This window comes from Hibiscus syriacus, unplaced genomic scaffold, assembly GCF_006381635.1.
Source record: "Hibiscus syriacus cultivar Baekdansim isolate YM2019G1 unplaced genomic scaffold, ASM638163v2 tig00111540_pilon, whole genome shotgun sequence".
Lineage (NCBI taxonomy): Eukaryota > Viridiplantae > Streptophyta > Magnoliopsida > Malvales > Malvaceae > Hibiscus > Hibiscus syriacus.
In genome coordinates, this window is record NW_024063114.1 from 1,654,515 (window position 1) to 1,671,321 (window position 16,807).

The 16,807-nt window shown below is 38.7% G+C and overlaps 2 protein-coding genes across 2 annotated transcripts; one reads left to right on the top strand and one right to left on the bottom strand.

Annotated features, from left to right (window-relative positions):
* The first annotated feature begins 654 nt into the window (after positions 1-654).
* On the top strand, positions 655-2,271 carry LOC120164499 (benzyl alcohol O-benzoyltransferase-like). Its single transcript, XM_039174202.1, has 2 exons — positions 655-1,146; positions 1,227-2,271. The coding sequence occupies exons 1-2, from the start codon at positions 697-699 to the stop codon at positions 2,112-2,114; spliced, it is 1,338 nt and encodes a 445-aa protein (XP_039030133.1). The 5' UTR covers positions 655-696; the 3' UTR covers positions 2,115-2,271.
* Positions 2,272-6,706: 4,435 nt separating this feature from the next.
* On the bottom strand, positions 6,707-7,764 carry LOC120164463. Its single transcript, XM_039174177.1, has 2 exons — positions 7,536-7,764; positions 6,707-6,842 (listed from the first exon to the last, which is right to left on the bottom strand). The coding sequence occupies exons 1-2, from the start codon at positions 7,722-7,724 to the stop codon at positions 6,708-6,710; spliced, it is 324 nt and encodes a 107-aa protein (XP_039030108.1). The 5' UTR covers positions 7,725-7,764; the 3' UTR covers position 6,707.
* Positions 7,765-16,807: the final 9,043 nt, after the last annotated feature.

The window sequence follows — 16,807 nt, forward strand, 5'->3', positions numbered from 1 at the left end:
ATATTTTAAAATACTTAACCTCAAAGTTTTTCTATATTAGATTATACGTATTGTTTAATTTCATGCAAAAATCAAAATTTATCGAGTTATAAAATAATTTGTAAAAGAATATTTAAAGATTTTAATGTAGTAAGTTTTTTTTTTCACACACAAAAAATAAATAAATAAAGTTGACGTTTTTACACAAATATCACCATAACAAAAATTAATTACATATTAGATACTATTTTAAAAATATTTACAAAATTAGTATCTAAATTTTTTACACATTTCACAAGACGCACCTTACACCACGTGGAGTCAGATCAACATAAGGCGCGACTTTCTACAAAAAGATGTTAAATCGAAAAATAAAATCTAAACGGTACCTAACAAGAAATAAAAAAAGTTTAGGGTGATTTTTGGGAAATTCGCCCCGTTGCATATTTTTGGAAAAAATTATTTATGGAAAGTGCCAAGTCAACTAGATATTCATCATTATCCTCAAAGAGGAAAAAGAAATGACGTCACGATGTTGTCAGAATCAAGATAAACCACATTGTTGCACTGATCGAAGCAGTTGACCTATGAATTACTGAGCCCCCCAAAAAATGTATTGTTTTTCACCTATAAATATGACAACAACACAGTTGAAGAATTAACAAAAACAAGAAAAAAAATAAGATTCCCCGATTGTGTTAATAACAAGTTCTAGCCATGGCATTTCTACAACCAGCCTCCCTAGTGTTCACTGTACGAAGGCACGAACCGGAGCTCATTGTCCCGGCTGAACCGACCCCTCACGAGTGTAAGATGCTATCAGACGTCGACGACCAAGACGGCCATCGTTTTCAAATTCGAGGACTCCATATTTATCGGTCCAACGCCAGCATGCAAGGGATGGATCCCGTTAGGGTTATAAGAGAAGCACTTGCGAAAGCCTTAGTGTTCTATTATCCATTTGCTGGTAGAATAAAGGAAGGGCCTAACCGGAAGCTTATGGTGGATTGTACCGGGGAAGGTGTGCTGTTTATCGAGGCTGATGCTGATGTTACACTCGAAGATTTTGGTGATTCACTTCACCCTCCATTTCCCTGTTTCAATGAGCTTCTTTGTGAGCCCCTTGACTCCAATGGTTTGTTAAACTGTCCGGTGTTACAAATTCAGGTATTCCTTCATTTAATCCTTATTAAAATTTTACACTAGAAGCATGCATGTAACTAAGTATAATATTAAATTTTTGATAGGTGACACGTTTGAAATGTGGCGGTTTTATCTTTGCTCATCGATTCAATCACACTATGAGTGACGCTGTTGGGTTGATTCAATTCATGTCTACCATGGGCGAAATAGCACGAGGTGCAGTGACTCCCTCAATCCCACCAGTTTGGGAAAGACACCTCTTGAATGCTCGAAACCCACCGGTCGTAACATGCGAGCACCACGAGTACGACCACTCGACGGCCGCCATGGGTACAATCATGCCTACAGACAACTTGGTTCACCGCTCTTTTTTCTTCGGGCCAACTCAAATTTCAGCTCTTAAAACACTCGTCTCCGACAACCTCCGTTGTTCAACATTCGATGTCTTAACCGCATGCATATGGCGCTGTCGTACCAAAGCCTTGGAACTCGGTCCCCACGAAGACGTTCGGTTCATATGCATAGTCAGCGCAAGGTCCAAATTAAACCCTCCTCTGCCATTGGGGTATTACGGGAACGTACTGGGGTACCCCGCCGCTAAAACAACTGCAGGGAAACTAAGCCAAAATCCATTAGAATATGCAGTAAAGCTAGTGAAGGAGGCCAAGGCAAAGGTTACCGAAGAGTACATGAAATCGACGGTGGATTTGATAGCGAGTAGTGGACGACCAAATGTTAACACGGTTCGATCAATCATCGTGTCGGATCTGACTCGAGCAAGGTTCAGGGAGGTTGATTTTGGGTGGGGTAACGCAGAGTTTGGTGGACCGGCGAATGGTGGAGATACTATAAGCTTTTATATACCCTGGAAGAATAAGGAGGGGAAAGAAGGGATTGCTGTCCCGGTTTGCTTGCCTGCACCTGTTATGCACAGCTTTGCTAAGGAGATTAATCGAATGTTGATAGGCGCCGGTGAAGCAACTGCTGCTTAGACTGATTATTCTACTAGTTTGTGGCATGGAATTTGCAATATAGTTGCTTAAAAGGTTAAGCTTTAGATAAAAAATAGTTTCATATAGCTGCTAAAGATATTTTGTTGTAATATGTTTAGGTTGAAGATGTTTATATATATAAAAATGAGCTGTAAGAAGGTATTGGGAAAATTTGAAATACTATCAAATAATGAAAGTGTTTTAGCTTGGAAAAGGAAGTGCTAGCATCTCCCATCCTCCATCCTACTAAAAATGGAGAGCATAGGCCCAGTCACTATTCACAACTAAAGGCTTGTTCAAATGGACTGACTCGTTTTCCCATGAGGTTGTTGGATGAATTAAAAGCCAGTGGTTGAGAATGAAATAACTCTTACCTATATTCTACACCAACCGGTTAACAAAATCATTCCATCCTTTCCTTCCTTTTTGGAATCATGGCAACCTCCTACACTCTTAGTGTTCAAGGTCCATCGGCGTAAGCCGGAACCGGTAGCTCCCGTTAAGCCTTCCCTTAAGGAATACAAACAATTATTCGACATAGGGTGTTCAAATTATGTTAGATTAACTTTTAATTATATTTATATTGGTCCATTGTCCTTGATGATGTCAAGATGGTGCATTTTTACTGTAGGAAGAGTGAAAGGAGAAGAAGGGTGGGTGAAAGAGGCGTAATCGGAGACTAACATAGGCAAATAGGTCAAAATTCAGCTTTCAAAATCTTATATTGGTCCATTGTCCTTAATGATTTTTATTAAATCATACAGTCATAGGTCGGTTTAAGTTAATTTTTTGTCGATTCAAATACGACTTGAATAATATATCCTATTTGATATGTGATTCTAACTAGTTTGTGGCATGGATTACTTAAAATATTAAGCTTAAATAGTTTAATATAGGGTTGTATTATGTTTGGGTTAGTATGTGTGCGCGTGTGCGTGGACTGTAGAAAGGTAATGTGAAAAAATTAAAATACTATGAAATAAAAGGTAAAGGTCTGTTAAAATGGACCAACTCGTTTTGTCATGACTATTGAAGGGACAGTACTGAGGTTGTCGGATGAAGTAAAAACTAGTGGTTGAGAATTAAATAACTCTTATCTTTATTCTACACGAACCAGCTATCCAAAACATTCATACTCAATTCCTATGCCCTTTTATTCCTTTTAGAATCATGGCAAATTCCTCCACTCCCTTAGTGTTCAAGGTTCGCCGGCGTGAACCGGAACTGATAGCTCCCGCTAAGCCTACCCCTAGAGAATACAAACTATTATCCGACATCGATGATCAAGAAGACCTTCGTGTCCAACTTCCGCTTATCCAATTTTATCAACACAATCCTTCAGTGCATGGAAAAGACCCTGATAGGGTGATTAGGGAGGCACTTGCACAGACCTTAGTGTTTTATTATCCATTTGCTGGTAGGTTAAGGGAAGGACCTCACCGTAAGCTGACGGTCAATTGCACCGGTGAAGGTCTCATGTTTATCGAAGCGGATGCTCAAGCAATTTGGTGATGCACTTCAACCACCATTCCCTTGTTTGAGGGAACTCCTTTATGACGTTCCGGGCTCCTCTGAAATGTTGAATTGTCCATTATTGCTTATTCAGGTATTTATTTTTATTTATATAATTGTATTCCACTGATCTTGGGGTGTGTTTCAAATACCTTTGTATAAATAGTTATTGTTGTTTTGATCAACAGGTAACGCGGCTGAAATGTGATGGTTTTATCTTCGCTCTCCGCCTCAACCAAAATTTGAGTATGTTCATCGTTTTTACACATTTATTTATCATTTTTACTAATGCCGTCATTGTGATCATTTTCTTTCGAAATGACGTGACTTCTTGTAGGGTATTAATTTTGGATATAATGGGAGTGTTCTAATATTTTTCATGAACAATAACTCGAATTTGCTTTTGACCCAGATATTACACGTAGATTAAATATTTATGGCACCAAGAGCTATATTGAATTTTCTATATGTTTGGGTTCGAGTGTAAATAAAATATCTTTCAAAGTTTTATGAGATAAATATGTTTTCACTCTAGATCGGGTAACCTATCCTATGTCGAATCTCTGTGGACAATCTATATAGGTACATAATATCATTATCGGATCTTACGGGCTGATGCAAGAACAAGGGCGAAAAAGTGAAAATAAAATTTGTTGATGGCTGAAGCAATTGTACGAAGTTGATGGCTGAAAAAGAAAGCATTTTTAGAAGAAAACTGGAAATCCCAAACTATGGTTTTCTTTCTTGTTGAACTATATTTTATTGTTTTCATTCAGAATCGCTACAACTCGAGCTGGAACTGGAACTTGAGTCATGGGATTTTGTCTTTTTACCTTTAAGTTTCAGATTTGACTTTTCAGATGATTCTTACTCACCACCAGCATTCTCTGCATGTTCTTGAATCCAGAGACTGCATTTTCACTAACTTCAATCTCTTCAGTTGAAACTCCATCATGCTTCCTGGAAGAATTAGGTAGCTCAGCAGGATTAGATTCGGGGCCTTGTTAAAAAGTGTTATGTATATCCTCTTGATATCTCGCCTCAACAACAGGCAATACTGAATTGGTATCTGTATGACACTGCTGATTCTCAATCATACTTGGTAGAATTACTTCCTTCACATCTACCCCTTCATTAAGTTGCTTAAAAACCAAATCAATGTCTTCAACTGATTTTGCTTCAAGAACAGGTAGTGCCGCCTTGGTCTCTATCTCTATTTCTTCTGTATCTTCATATTCATCTTTCGGTTCACCAGCAGTATTCTCGTTTGTTTCTTGAATACCTGTACCTGAGACGGCATTACTACCATCAATCTCTTTCGGAGAAACCACATCATGATCTGCTCCTGATGAATGTCGCAGCTCAGCTGGATTAGATTTGGTGCCTTGTTGAAAAGCATTATGTATATCCTCTAGTGATCTTGCATCAACAACAGGTAAATCTGAATTGGTGTCTGCATGACCCTGGTGATTCTCAATCATGCTAGGAAGAATTACTTCCTCGACATCTACTCCTCCATGGAGTTGCTTAAAAGCCAAATCAATGTCTTTCAATGATCTTGCTTCAAGAACAGGCAGCTCCACGTTGATCTCTGTCTTCATTGCTTCGATTTCATCATAGCCAAATTTTGGTTCACTGGCAGTGTTCAGACTATTTTCTTGAATACCAGAGACGCCATGATTAGCTTCAATCTCTTCACCAGAAACCACATCATGTTGCTCCATGTCTGCTGATCCATTTCTAAAGCCAGCAGAAAGAGGCAGCTCCGCTGGATTAGGCTCTGGGCATTTTTGGAAAGCATTATGTATATCCTCCAGAGATCTTGCCTTGACAACAGGTAATTCTGGAGTGGGATCTGCATGATTCAGGTGATTCTCAATCGTGCTTGTAAGAATTACTTCCTCTGCATCAACGTCATCATGAAGTTGCTTAAAAGCCAAATCAATATCTTCAACCAATCTTGCCTCACGAACAGACTGCTCAACATTGGTCGACATCTCTATTTCTTCTATTTCTTCATATTCATTTTTTGATTCAACTGCATTATTCTCATTTTCTTGAAAACCAGAGGCCATCTCACCAACTTCAATCTCTTTATTAACCACATCATGCTGCTCTACTTCAGTCGAACCATTTCTCAAGTTCATTGACTGTAGCAACTCAACTGGATTAAGTTCTGGTCCTTTTTGGAAAGCATTATGTATATCTTCGGGAGATCTTGCCTCGACAAAGGGTAATTCTGAGGTGGGATCTGAATGATCCAGGAGATTCTCAATCATACTTGGAATAATTACTTCCTCAGCATCCACTCTTTCATTAAGTTGCTTAAAAGCCAAAACAATATCTTCAATCGATCTTGCTTCAAGAACAGGTAACTCCAAGTTGATCTTCGCCTTCCGTTCTTCAGTTTCTTCACCATTTTCAGGTTCACAGGTAGCATTATCATAACTTCCTTGAATATCAGAGACGGCATTGCTAACTTCAATCTCTTTGGAAGAAACTACAACATGCTGCTCCACTTCTGATGATCCATTCTTCAAGTCTGTGGACTGTGGCGGCTGAGCTGGATTACGTTCTGTACCTTTTTGCAAACCATTACGTATATTCCCCAGATACCTCGCCTCGACAACAGTTAAATCCGACTTGGTATCTGCATGATCCAGCTGATTCTCAATCATACTTGGAAGAATTACTTCCTCAACATCCACTTCTTCATGAAGTTGCTTAAAAGCTAAATCAATATCTTCTACTGATATTGCTTCAAGAACAGGCAGTTCCACATTGGTCTGGTTTTCAGCCCCAATATCTTTTGGTACCACTGTAGATTCAGCATAGGTAAGATGAGATCCCTCTGGTAAACCGATTTCCCCGACATTGAAGTCCCCAACAGTGTCCAATTCAGAGAGTATAGCTTCATCAATTTTTTTAATCTCATGGACTTCACTATTATTTTCCTCATGAACATGAGGGGCATATACGTCAACATAACTGAAGCGTTCGTTGGGGCCTTCACTTTCAGTTTCTTTTAGGATCTTCTCTCTCAAATCTTCTTGCACTGTTGGCAATGTAAGTTCGGCACTCTCAGAAGGAAAATAAGTATATTCTGAAGTCGTGGAAGAGAATTTTCATTGAAAGCTTGTCCTCAGAATCATGAACTTCATGCACATTAACGTCATTTGCTTCCCTTCTAGACTCGGTTGCAATTATAGATGGTTCCTAAATCAGAGCGGTACGAGTTAGTTCCAAGATCACCATTTTAATACAATTAGGATATGCAAAAACATAAAATTTGAGATGCCTAGATTGAAATGAAAAGAAATGCATGTGAAAGCAGAAGTAAAAAACAATTCACCTGCTGATAAGATTCAGTTATATCCAAGGAAATTCACTCATACACAATGCAGTGTATCATCTAAAATGCGTATTTAAGCATACATGCAGTGACAACGTTTCCAACAAGGTAAACCTAATTGCAGTAAAATCTTAATTTTCAGTAATATATCACATAATCCATGCTTAGCTACTTCAACATCATTATTTGACACAAAAATAGTATTGTTGTTTTCAATTGGACTCTTTTTTCTGCAGGTACATATGGTATTAAAGATTATTTTTATACAGCCATTAATCCTATAGTAAAAGGGAGGCGGGAATGAGAAAAATGAAGAATAAGGATAGGGCAGATGATCATTTGACTCCTACCGGAATCAGAGCAAGAAAAAGGAAAATTCATGATAGAAACGGCCTTATCTAAGGAGATCAACATAAGCATTTGTATTGAACAAATTAAATAGATTATTGAAGAAAAAATATAAAAAATATTGATAATATTATTATTCTTCAAAGAAGTATGTCAATTCATCAAGCGAAGGTAATTTAAACAAATACAAGTGTGATAGAATAATTTACCTCGAGCTTATCATGTTCATCAATGGGAATTTCACCTTTATCGAACAACTGCTTTGATTCTGACGAAGGGTTTTCACAAGAAGACACGTCTTGGTAACAAGAGAGTGAAGGAATTCCCTCAACATTCATCTCAGGGTCAAGACCTGTACTAGTCTTTGAATCAGAAAATGGCGAATGGATTTGATCCATTTCAGATTCCTTTTCATTCTCCTCCCAGAGGTTAGCCTCTGAAGGGTGAACTTGAGCCACCACTACATAACCTGGTTCCTCAGCTGTGGACGAAATTACATCACTGGAAGGCATATGCTGGTATGTCAAAACAATTGAAGATAACTCACAGTTATCACGGTGACCATCAACATCGAGATCTAAATCAGAGTTTGAAAAATGCATTTGACTGCATTCAGTCTGAATGAGTTCGTCTTGCTCAAATGAAGTGTCTTCTTTTTCAGCTACATGCCTAGTCACCTGTTCGTCCTCCAGAAATTCATAAGGGTGCATATGATGTTCTTGTTTCTCAGGTGAGGGATCCAACACCTCATCCATTCCTTTGTCAATGGAAAGAGTAATCTCTGCGCCAATGCTCAATAAGTCCACAGGGGTCTCGATAGAGCTTTCTTCCTTGTTCGGCACATCCGAAGATGACTCTGCCTCTCTTGAAACATATTCAACCACAGATTCATGCGCCATTGATAAATTAAGATCAGCAGTGGAAGAAACCCCTGTTGAACCAATAAAGGTAACATGATGCTCACTAATCTCTGGCTGATCTCCTGCCTTCAGTTCATTTTCATTCTGTAAATCTGACATCTCTTGAAAAATAGAAGTACCCTGCTCAGCCATTTCAAAATGTGCTTCCCAATTCTTATCAGTAGATTCAACCAACATTGAGCGTGAACCTATTTCAGATATCTCAGCTTGAGTGTCAGAAGAGACGGTCGACGATGAGAGGAATGTCGCAACTGATAGAGGGTGATAACTAGAATAAAAAATGGGCTCCAAATGTTGATTAGCCTCCACTACCCCACTTGTAAAATGGAAACCTGATTCCTCGAATGACGGTTGTTTAGAAATGACAGATTCATTAAGTTCATGATCTCTGGGTTCAAAACCTGCAAATTCATCTCCCTTGATATCCGATATGGTTTCAACGATTTTTGATAATGATTGTAGATGCTCGGTTTTGTCCGGAGGCTTTGTATCTAGTACACGATATAAATTTGGACCAGGGAAAGCCAAATGAGCCCAAATCTGTTGGAGGCCCAGCTCAAGACCAAAGGACAGCAGTTGTATGCAGAAAAAGAAAGAGATCAATGTTGGTTTTTAGAAGTTGAAATAATCAAATAGTGGAGAATTGAAAACTGTAAAGAGTTAGTTTGAGGGGTATTAACCACTAAAAGGAACCATCACAAATTATAGGGGGGGAGAAGGAAAAGAGAGGAGAATCGGAGACCATTTTTTTCTCCATTCATTGCTTTGCTTGATACGATAGAGTAACAAATACTGAATAGAGAGTGTAAACAATATTCTTTTCCCTTGTATAAAAAAATCAAACAGTGTAAAGACATCTTTTTTAGAATGAAGCATTATAACAAGCAACACCATTTCTTTAGCAATCCAACAACAGAAGCAATCCAAGCAGTCCATAAACAGGTTATTATTATTATTATTTTTTTCTTTCTAAATAATAAGCAATATCACATGTTTTGAATCAAATAAAACTAAAGTAGAAATAGGCTGTTAGATTTACCTTTTCACATGATCTCGTCGACGGAGAAGGAGCTTGGGATTATGAGTTTAAGGTCAATTTGGGGTTAGCATTAATTCAATCTTGGAGGTTTTTCATGTAGATAGAGGTCTTAATTTGAGTGTAGAGGCTCGGTTTTGGGTTCGGCTGAAGGAATGAGCAGGTTCGGGAGAGTAACGGTAGAGTTAGGGTTATTGGCCTCTCATCGGAGTTTAATTATAAGGCCGATTCAAGGCATTTTGAGCGGTGGAGGGAGTGTTGTGTTTGGGTTCTAGTTAAACTTTTGTTAGAAGCGTGAAGAAGGTGAGGTTTTGTTCCTGTAGTGATTCGGTTTTAGGCATTTTCGGTGAGGGTTTGTGGTGGTTCGGGTAAGGATAGCTACTTCCGAGGGTGGCCGGTGTTGTTCTGTTGGATTGAAGTGATGGTGGCCGTTCTAGTTAAACTTTTGTTAGAAGCGTGAAGAAGGTGAGGTTTGTTCCTGTAGTGATTCGGTTTTAGGCATTTTCGGTGAGGTTTGTGGTGGTTCGGGTAAGGATAGCTACTTCCGAGGGTGGCCGGTGTGTTCTGTTGGATTTTGAAGTGATGATGGCCGTCGAACAGGGTGGCAGGCGAAGAGAGTTTCGTAACTCTCTATTGTAGGGAGAATGGAAGAGAAACGACTGAGGGGTAGAGAGTTGGCTTAATGCAAAGGAAATTAGGGTTTATTTTTGCCTTAAATTAAATATGGTATGTTCAAACGGCGGCGCTTCATAAGTTAAGGAATTCATCGAATGATCCTTTAGGTTTCAAAAGCTCGTATTCTGGTCCCTAAATTGATTTCTGAATTTGTTGTTTAGCTCTTAAGTTGATGCGTGTTCCATTATAGTCCTAGATTTGTTAATTTTAATTTTACTTATTTACACATTGAACATGCAGTTTCAGAAACTTGGTGTTTTAACCCTATGTATGCGTATGGTTCTTTTTTTTTTCCTTTTTCACTTACAAGGCTCATAATGTTATTTTGTTACATTTTAATCCTTTGTCTTTTAATAGACAAATTACAATCTTGGTGCTTGGAATATTATTCTTTTGTGTCATGACTCAATGTTTGTACAGTTTGTTACTTTAGCCTCAGATTTACAGTTCCCTTTTAATTTGGTCACACATCTTTAGGACCATTTTTTTTCACCATTTTTTACAATAACATGTATTTACCTCTTTTGTTTTAATCTTAAATTAATGTCATTACGTTTTAATCCATATTTAATTTTTTATGTGTATGTATGTATAGTTATTTAGGGTTCGTTTCGAATGTATGCTTCATATGGTTGAATGATGATGATATGAATACATGTACACATATGTTGTTCATTAATTAGATATCATTTTATATATATATATATATATATATTTTTTGTTTAATTAATTTTTACATGACATTATTTTGCATAATATGCATGATAGCCTCACTTGCATAACTCGACATATTCATAATTGGATTAAGGGTAGTATATTTTTAATTTAAAATTGTTTTAAGTGGGCAGTCATAACTGATTTGAGGTCCGCTTTTAATGATTTTAAAATAAAAGTGTATCCCGAAAGTGAAACCAAAAAATTTGATTCGTCACCTAAAATTTGGGAACGGGAGAAAAAATGTTGTTTATTTAAATATATCGAGAAAAGGTTGTTATATCTTTAAGATCTGGTCTCGATATTTGTAAATAATCGAACATTCTTTATCTTTCTAAAATGACTTGGTAATTTTAATTTAATTTGTTTGAGTGTTCTTGAATGTTTTAAATTTACATTTTTGTTTTATGGGATCAAAAAATCAAATTAAGTTCGAATTTGTAAAGTTCATTGCAAAAATGTTAATTAATCGACTAGGTACCGATTTAGGGCGTTGTGGTGGTGCTAATCCTTCCCCATACGTAACCGACTCCCGAACTCGGATTTTGGTAACGCAGACCTCAATTTGTTGTTTTAATTAAAATTAATTTTTATTTAAAATGACAAAGCATTTTTGGGTGCCCAATCACACCCTAATCAAAGATTGGTGGCGACTCTTCGAACCGTATTTTTCGATCTTAAAGGAAATTCAAAAATTTTTCGAAACGAGAGGTCTTTTAAATCACATTTGTTTTAAAATAAAAAGAGACAATTAAGAATTAATGTGGTTTTCAAAATCTCACCTTTTTTCACCTTTTAAAAAAATCGTTTCGACAGCTTGGCGACTCTGCTGGGGACTTTTTTTTAGAGAGTCAAGCCGATAGTCGATTAATTAATTGTCTTTGCAATTGGAAATTACAAATTCGTTTTAATTTGGTTTTTGATCCATTGTTTGGTTTTCAATAATTTTTGTTTGTATTTTGATTTCTTTAATTTAATTCGATTGACAATTAAATAGTTGTACTAATCTGTTTGCTAATGGTTTCAGATTAATTGTGTGAATTTAGGAAATTTTGAGTGTTTTTATTGTGTTTTTCGCTTTTCCTCACACACTGCACAGTTGCATTATCATAACATGAGCTAAAACCCCGCTCTGTCCTATTTAAGTAGAGTGAGAGACTGTGCCCTCGTGTGGTTTTCACCTCCGCATGGGATAGTGGATCGCTCCTGGAGCTCACGCCTTATGGTCCTCGTGATGGTAATCACCTCCGCATGGACATAAGGAGGTGTGTTCTCTCGAAATTGAACTCGATCCCCTAAAGCCTGTGATGGGCCAGGATTGAGGGTTCAGCAGCCCAAGGGGGCACCGACAAGGACAATTCGAGAACCTATTGCTTTAGAACCTAACCCGGCATATAGTGAACATAGAGCCTGAACTTAGGTTGAACCAAACCCGAACCTTAAGAATCCCGTGAGGAGGGTACACAAGGAAAAGCTTTTTTTGAGTCATTTATTTTCATTTTTCGAATAAATGCTTGCGAACTAGATATCATGCGATTAGGTTTATTTTTTGAATAAGCATGTGAATTAGATATCATGAGGTTAGGATTTCTTTTGTGGATAACAAAGCATGGGGGTAGATATCATGTTGGGTAGGATATGATAAAGCATGATGGGGTAGTCAACATATGTGGGTAGGATTTTTGAACAAAATATTATCCTGACTTAATTGCTTCATGTTTACTAACCGATCTTTTGTTGTTTTTGCCTTGTTTCTTTTATGTTTTGCATTGCATTGTCCATTACATGGTGTTGATTTGGGATCGATGTCCATATAGAAGGCCAGTAATATGGAACGAACGGCTCAGAAAGAGGTTGAAGATAATGCAGATGTTTTGAGGTGGTCGAAACAGTCCCAACTGACCAATGGGGACAGCGTGATGCCTGGATATGTCAGAGTTATTTGGTTACACTCACATCAACGTACGTCAGAATGATCTGAGTGAGCTAAGAGAGATATGGGGAAGATGGGAAGCAGCCGATAAATAGATGTTTTATCAGTTGTACGGCGATATTCCCTATCTTCTGGATGTTCCTATTGACCGAAATCTGTTTAGAGCATTGGCACAGTTCTGGAATCCAGCTTATAGCTGTTTCACATTTGGTAGAGTAGACCTGACACCAACAATAGAGGAGTATCAAGCTTCGATCCGTTGTCCGAGGTCCCAGATAGATAGAATATATACCAAGTTGCCAGTCACTCCTTCATTTAAGAAGAAATTACTATTGATGACCGGAATGAGTGAAGATTGGGTAATCAGAAACATTAAAAAGAAGGGAGACAGTGAGTGCATCTCTTGGTGCTTTGAAAGAAGTAATTGCTTATCATCCTGATAAGAGAAAGAAGCTTGACTTGTTTGCTTTAGGGATTTATGGGCTCGTTATTTTTCCAAATGTACTAGGATATGTAGACGTATCAGTCGTTGACCTGTTTGAAAGATTAGACAAGCGCGTGGATCCTGTTCCAGCCATTTTAGCTGAGACGTTCCGGTCTTTGAGTTCTTGTAGGCGCGAGGGAGAATGACGCTTTATAGGATGTGCGCCTTTGTTGCTAGTGTGGATTCTGAGTCATTTCAAACATGTTGAAAGAGCACCAGGACGAGTGTTTCTAGAGGGGTTTTCGCCTTTGAAAGATTTTCTTTATAAAGAATGGCCTGGGGGCTTCACCGAAGAAAAATGGATGGTCATCTTCAAGGATATCAGAGATGGAGATATTTTATGGCGAGCTTCGTGGAATACCTCTTCGGATATACTTTACCGATGTGGAGAGCGAGATTGGGTTCCTTTGCCAGGTATATGGGGTTCTGTTGGGTATGCACCGCTACTAGTTTCCAGACAGTATGGATCGAGGTAGTTCATTCCAGCCACGTGGGACTTGGTAGGGTCGGATTTTGCATTCAAAGGAGATCAGTATAAGGGTAAAGTTAAAGGGGTTGCTGAGGCCTGGAAGCAAACTCGTCGCGTGAATTTATTCACCTATGATCTCGAGTTATCTCAAGAGTACGAGCAGTGGAGAAGCGGTCGAGTAAACGATAACATCCCAATAGTGAATCCTGAAAATATTCAGCCGGTGGAGGAACAGTTAAGAGTGGTACCATCTTCATTAGAGTTAGCCAAGCGTGATTTCGAAGCAGAACGGAGACAATGGAGAATGAATTTACAGAAGCTAGAAGATGAAGTGTATCAAAAGGGATTGGAGATCGACATTCAGAAGAGTAGAGCATATCGAATTAAAAAAAGTGGAGAAGCAACTTCGGCTAGACTTTGACGATCTTCGGTCAACTTATCAGCGAATGGTAAAAGCTCAGGCAGGTTCTAGCTCGAGTAAGTCTGTCGAATTGAGGCAAGAGGTGACAAGCCTCAAAAGAGTAGCCGGAGAGAGTCAAGAAGAGCTCAAGCAAAGCAGGCACCAAGTGAAAATTTTATCGAAAGAAAAGGATTCTTTAGAGCAGCGGTTACAAAAGAGTCAAGCCCAGAATGAGAAGTTGAAGGAGAAAATTTCAAGTTTAGAGACTGTATTACGACGATACCGAAACAAGGAAGTAGCTCGAGCCAGGGAGAGGTTGAAAGTCTGAAAAAACAAGTGAGTGAGCTTGAAGCCATGGTTCAAGATTTTCAGAGGCAAGCAAGTGAGCTATCGATAGTTCCTTATGAGGGGGATATACAATGGCGTTTTCGATGGGAGCGAGCTCAGGCGAGAGTTAAGCAAAGAGAAGACTTTATTACTTGTTACCTAGAACACGCACGGGGAATAGCTCAATATTTGGTCATTCTATCTGAGGAAGCTGCTGATCTGACTGAAGAACTAGATCCTGAGGCTAAAGAAAACCAGAAGATTGTAGAGTTACTAGCACACGTACAAGAAATAGGAGAGATGGTGCAGATTTATTTGTGATATGTTTCAACTTTGTAATTGAACGTCGTTCTAATATAAAGAGTTGTTCTGAGGAGTCGTTCCAGGATCAACACCCTGTATTTTGCATATGCATTTTTAATACATTTAAATTTTTGCATTGCATTTCATATTCATTAATAAATATCAGCGATAACAAAATGACTCTGTGACAGAGTAATACTGGAAAATCCCAAGCATATCTACAGAACCAGGAAGAAAGTTATGGAAGATAAACTTGCCCAAATTGAGAAGGCTCAGTTGGAGTTACAAGATGATATCAAGAAAATGCAAGAAGATATGATTAATGCCCAAAAGGAGATGTTTGCCAAGTTTGCGAGTATGTTGGAATGAAGAAATCCAGAACATGGGAAAAGCCCTATACCAGAAGGTGTAACTGAAGACCCACTTCATCATCCAGGGTTAACCCCAGAACAATCTCAGAATGTTTAAGTGACCCCTGTTCATGTCGGGAAGGTGCACATTAATCCAGTCGGTGCTTCTGTTAACGTACAGCCTGGATCTAGTTCGTATCAGGAAGAACATTAATATCATCAAGTTCCGGACCTTGATGAAGAAGCCAAGAAGGACCAAAACAATCTGTTGGAAGAGAAATGGAAGTAGTTAGAAAGAGAGGTCAGAGCCATGAAGGAAGTACCAGTGTCTATGGATTCGACGCAAAGGAGTTAAGTCTAGTTCCTGATCTGGTCTTGCCTCCAAAGTTTAAATTTCCTGACTTTGAAAAGTTTGATGGTACCAGGTGCCCCTCTGCACATATCACAATGTTTTGTAGGAAGATGACCGGATACATAAGGGACGATCAATTGTTGATACACTGCTTTCAGGAAAGCTTAACTGGCTCGGCAATCCGGTGGTATAACCAGCTGAGTAAAGCTAATATTAAATCGTGGAAAGACTTGGCTAAGTCCTTTCTTGAGCAATACAAACATGTAAAAGATGTTAGGCCAAACAGAATGATGTTGCAAGGAATGGAAAAGAAGTCTAACGAGAGTTTTAGACAATATGCTCAAAGATGGAGAGATGTAGCGGTGCAAGTCCACCCGCCATTGGAAGAAGAGGAAACAAATATGCTTTTTGTCAACACCTTAAAGGCTCTTTTTTTCTCGCATCTTATCGGTAATCCTTATCGAAGTTTTGCTGATGTGGTTACAGCAGGGGAAATGATTGAAATGGCGATTAAGAGTGGAAAGCTTGAAGGAGGAGAGTCTAGTAAGAGGCCACCAACGAGGAAAAAGGAAAACGAAGTCAGTAATGTGAGGCAGTACGATTCTAATAACATCACTGTTTTCCGTCCTCAAGGAGTAGGGCCATTAACACAAAATGACAATAGACAAGGGGCAAGGGACCAAAAGAGAGAGAGGCCTCAATTTGATCCAATTCCGATGACTTATAAGGAATTGTTTCAGATTTTGTATGATAGACATGTGGTTTCGCCGTATCACGTGACACCAATGCAACCTCCTTTTCCCAAATGGTATGATGCTAGTGCTCAGTGTGAGTACCATGCAGGGAACCCTGGGCATTCCATTGAGAATTGTACTGCTTTTAAGAAGGTTGTCCAAGCTTTGAGAATGAGGAATGTCATCAACTTTGGTGACAGTGAGCAGCCAAATATAGCTCAGAATCCGTTGCTAAGCCATGCAGGGGCAGGAGTTAACGCGATTACTGAAGAGAAAAGAAAGAGAATTGTAAGGAAGGTTAGTGATGTAGTATCACCCATGAGTTGGGTGTGGTACCAGATGATCAAGGTAGGATTGTTGAAGCCCAGTTTGACAGGTGAACAATTTAACAGTGGAGAGGTATGTCTGTATCATAACAGTGAAGGACACAATATTCAGCAATGTCCTGACTTCCTATCTTTGGTACAAGACATGATGGACAGTAAAGAAATTGAGTTCTTTAGAGAGATTGCTGAAGAAGAGGAAGCGGAAGTTTGCGCTTCAGAAGGATCGTCTAAAGGGGTATACAATGCCAGTTGTCCTCTAATTATTACTCCCAAAAATCGAGTTGCTGAGAAGGTAGCCCCGAAAGTGGTTATTACACCTCCATCTCCATTCCCATATCGGGATAATAAACAAGTGCCTTGGAGATATGATTGCCAGATGGGAGATGTAACAAAAGAGAATGAGGAAGTAGATGAGGTGGGATGCTTTACTAGAAGCGGTATGTGTTATTCTCTTAATC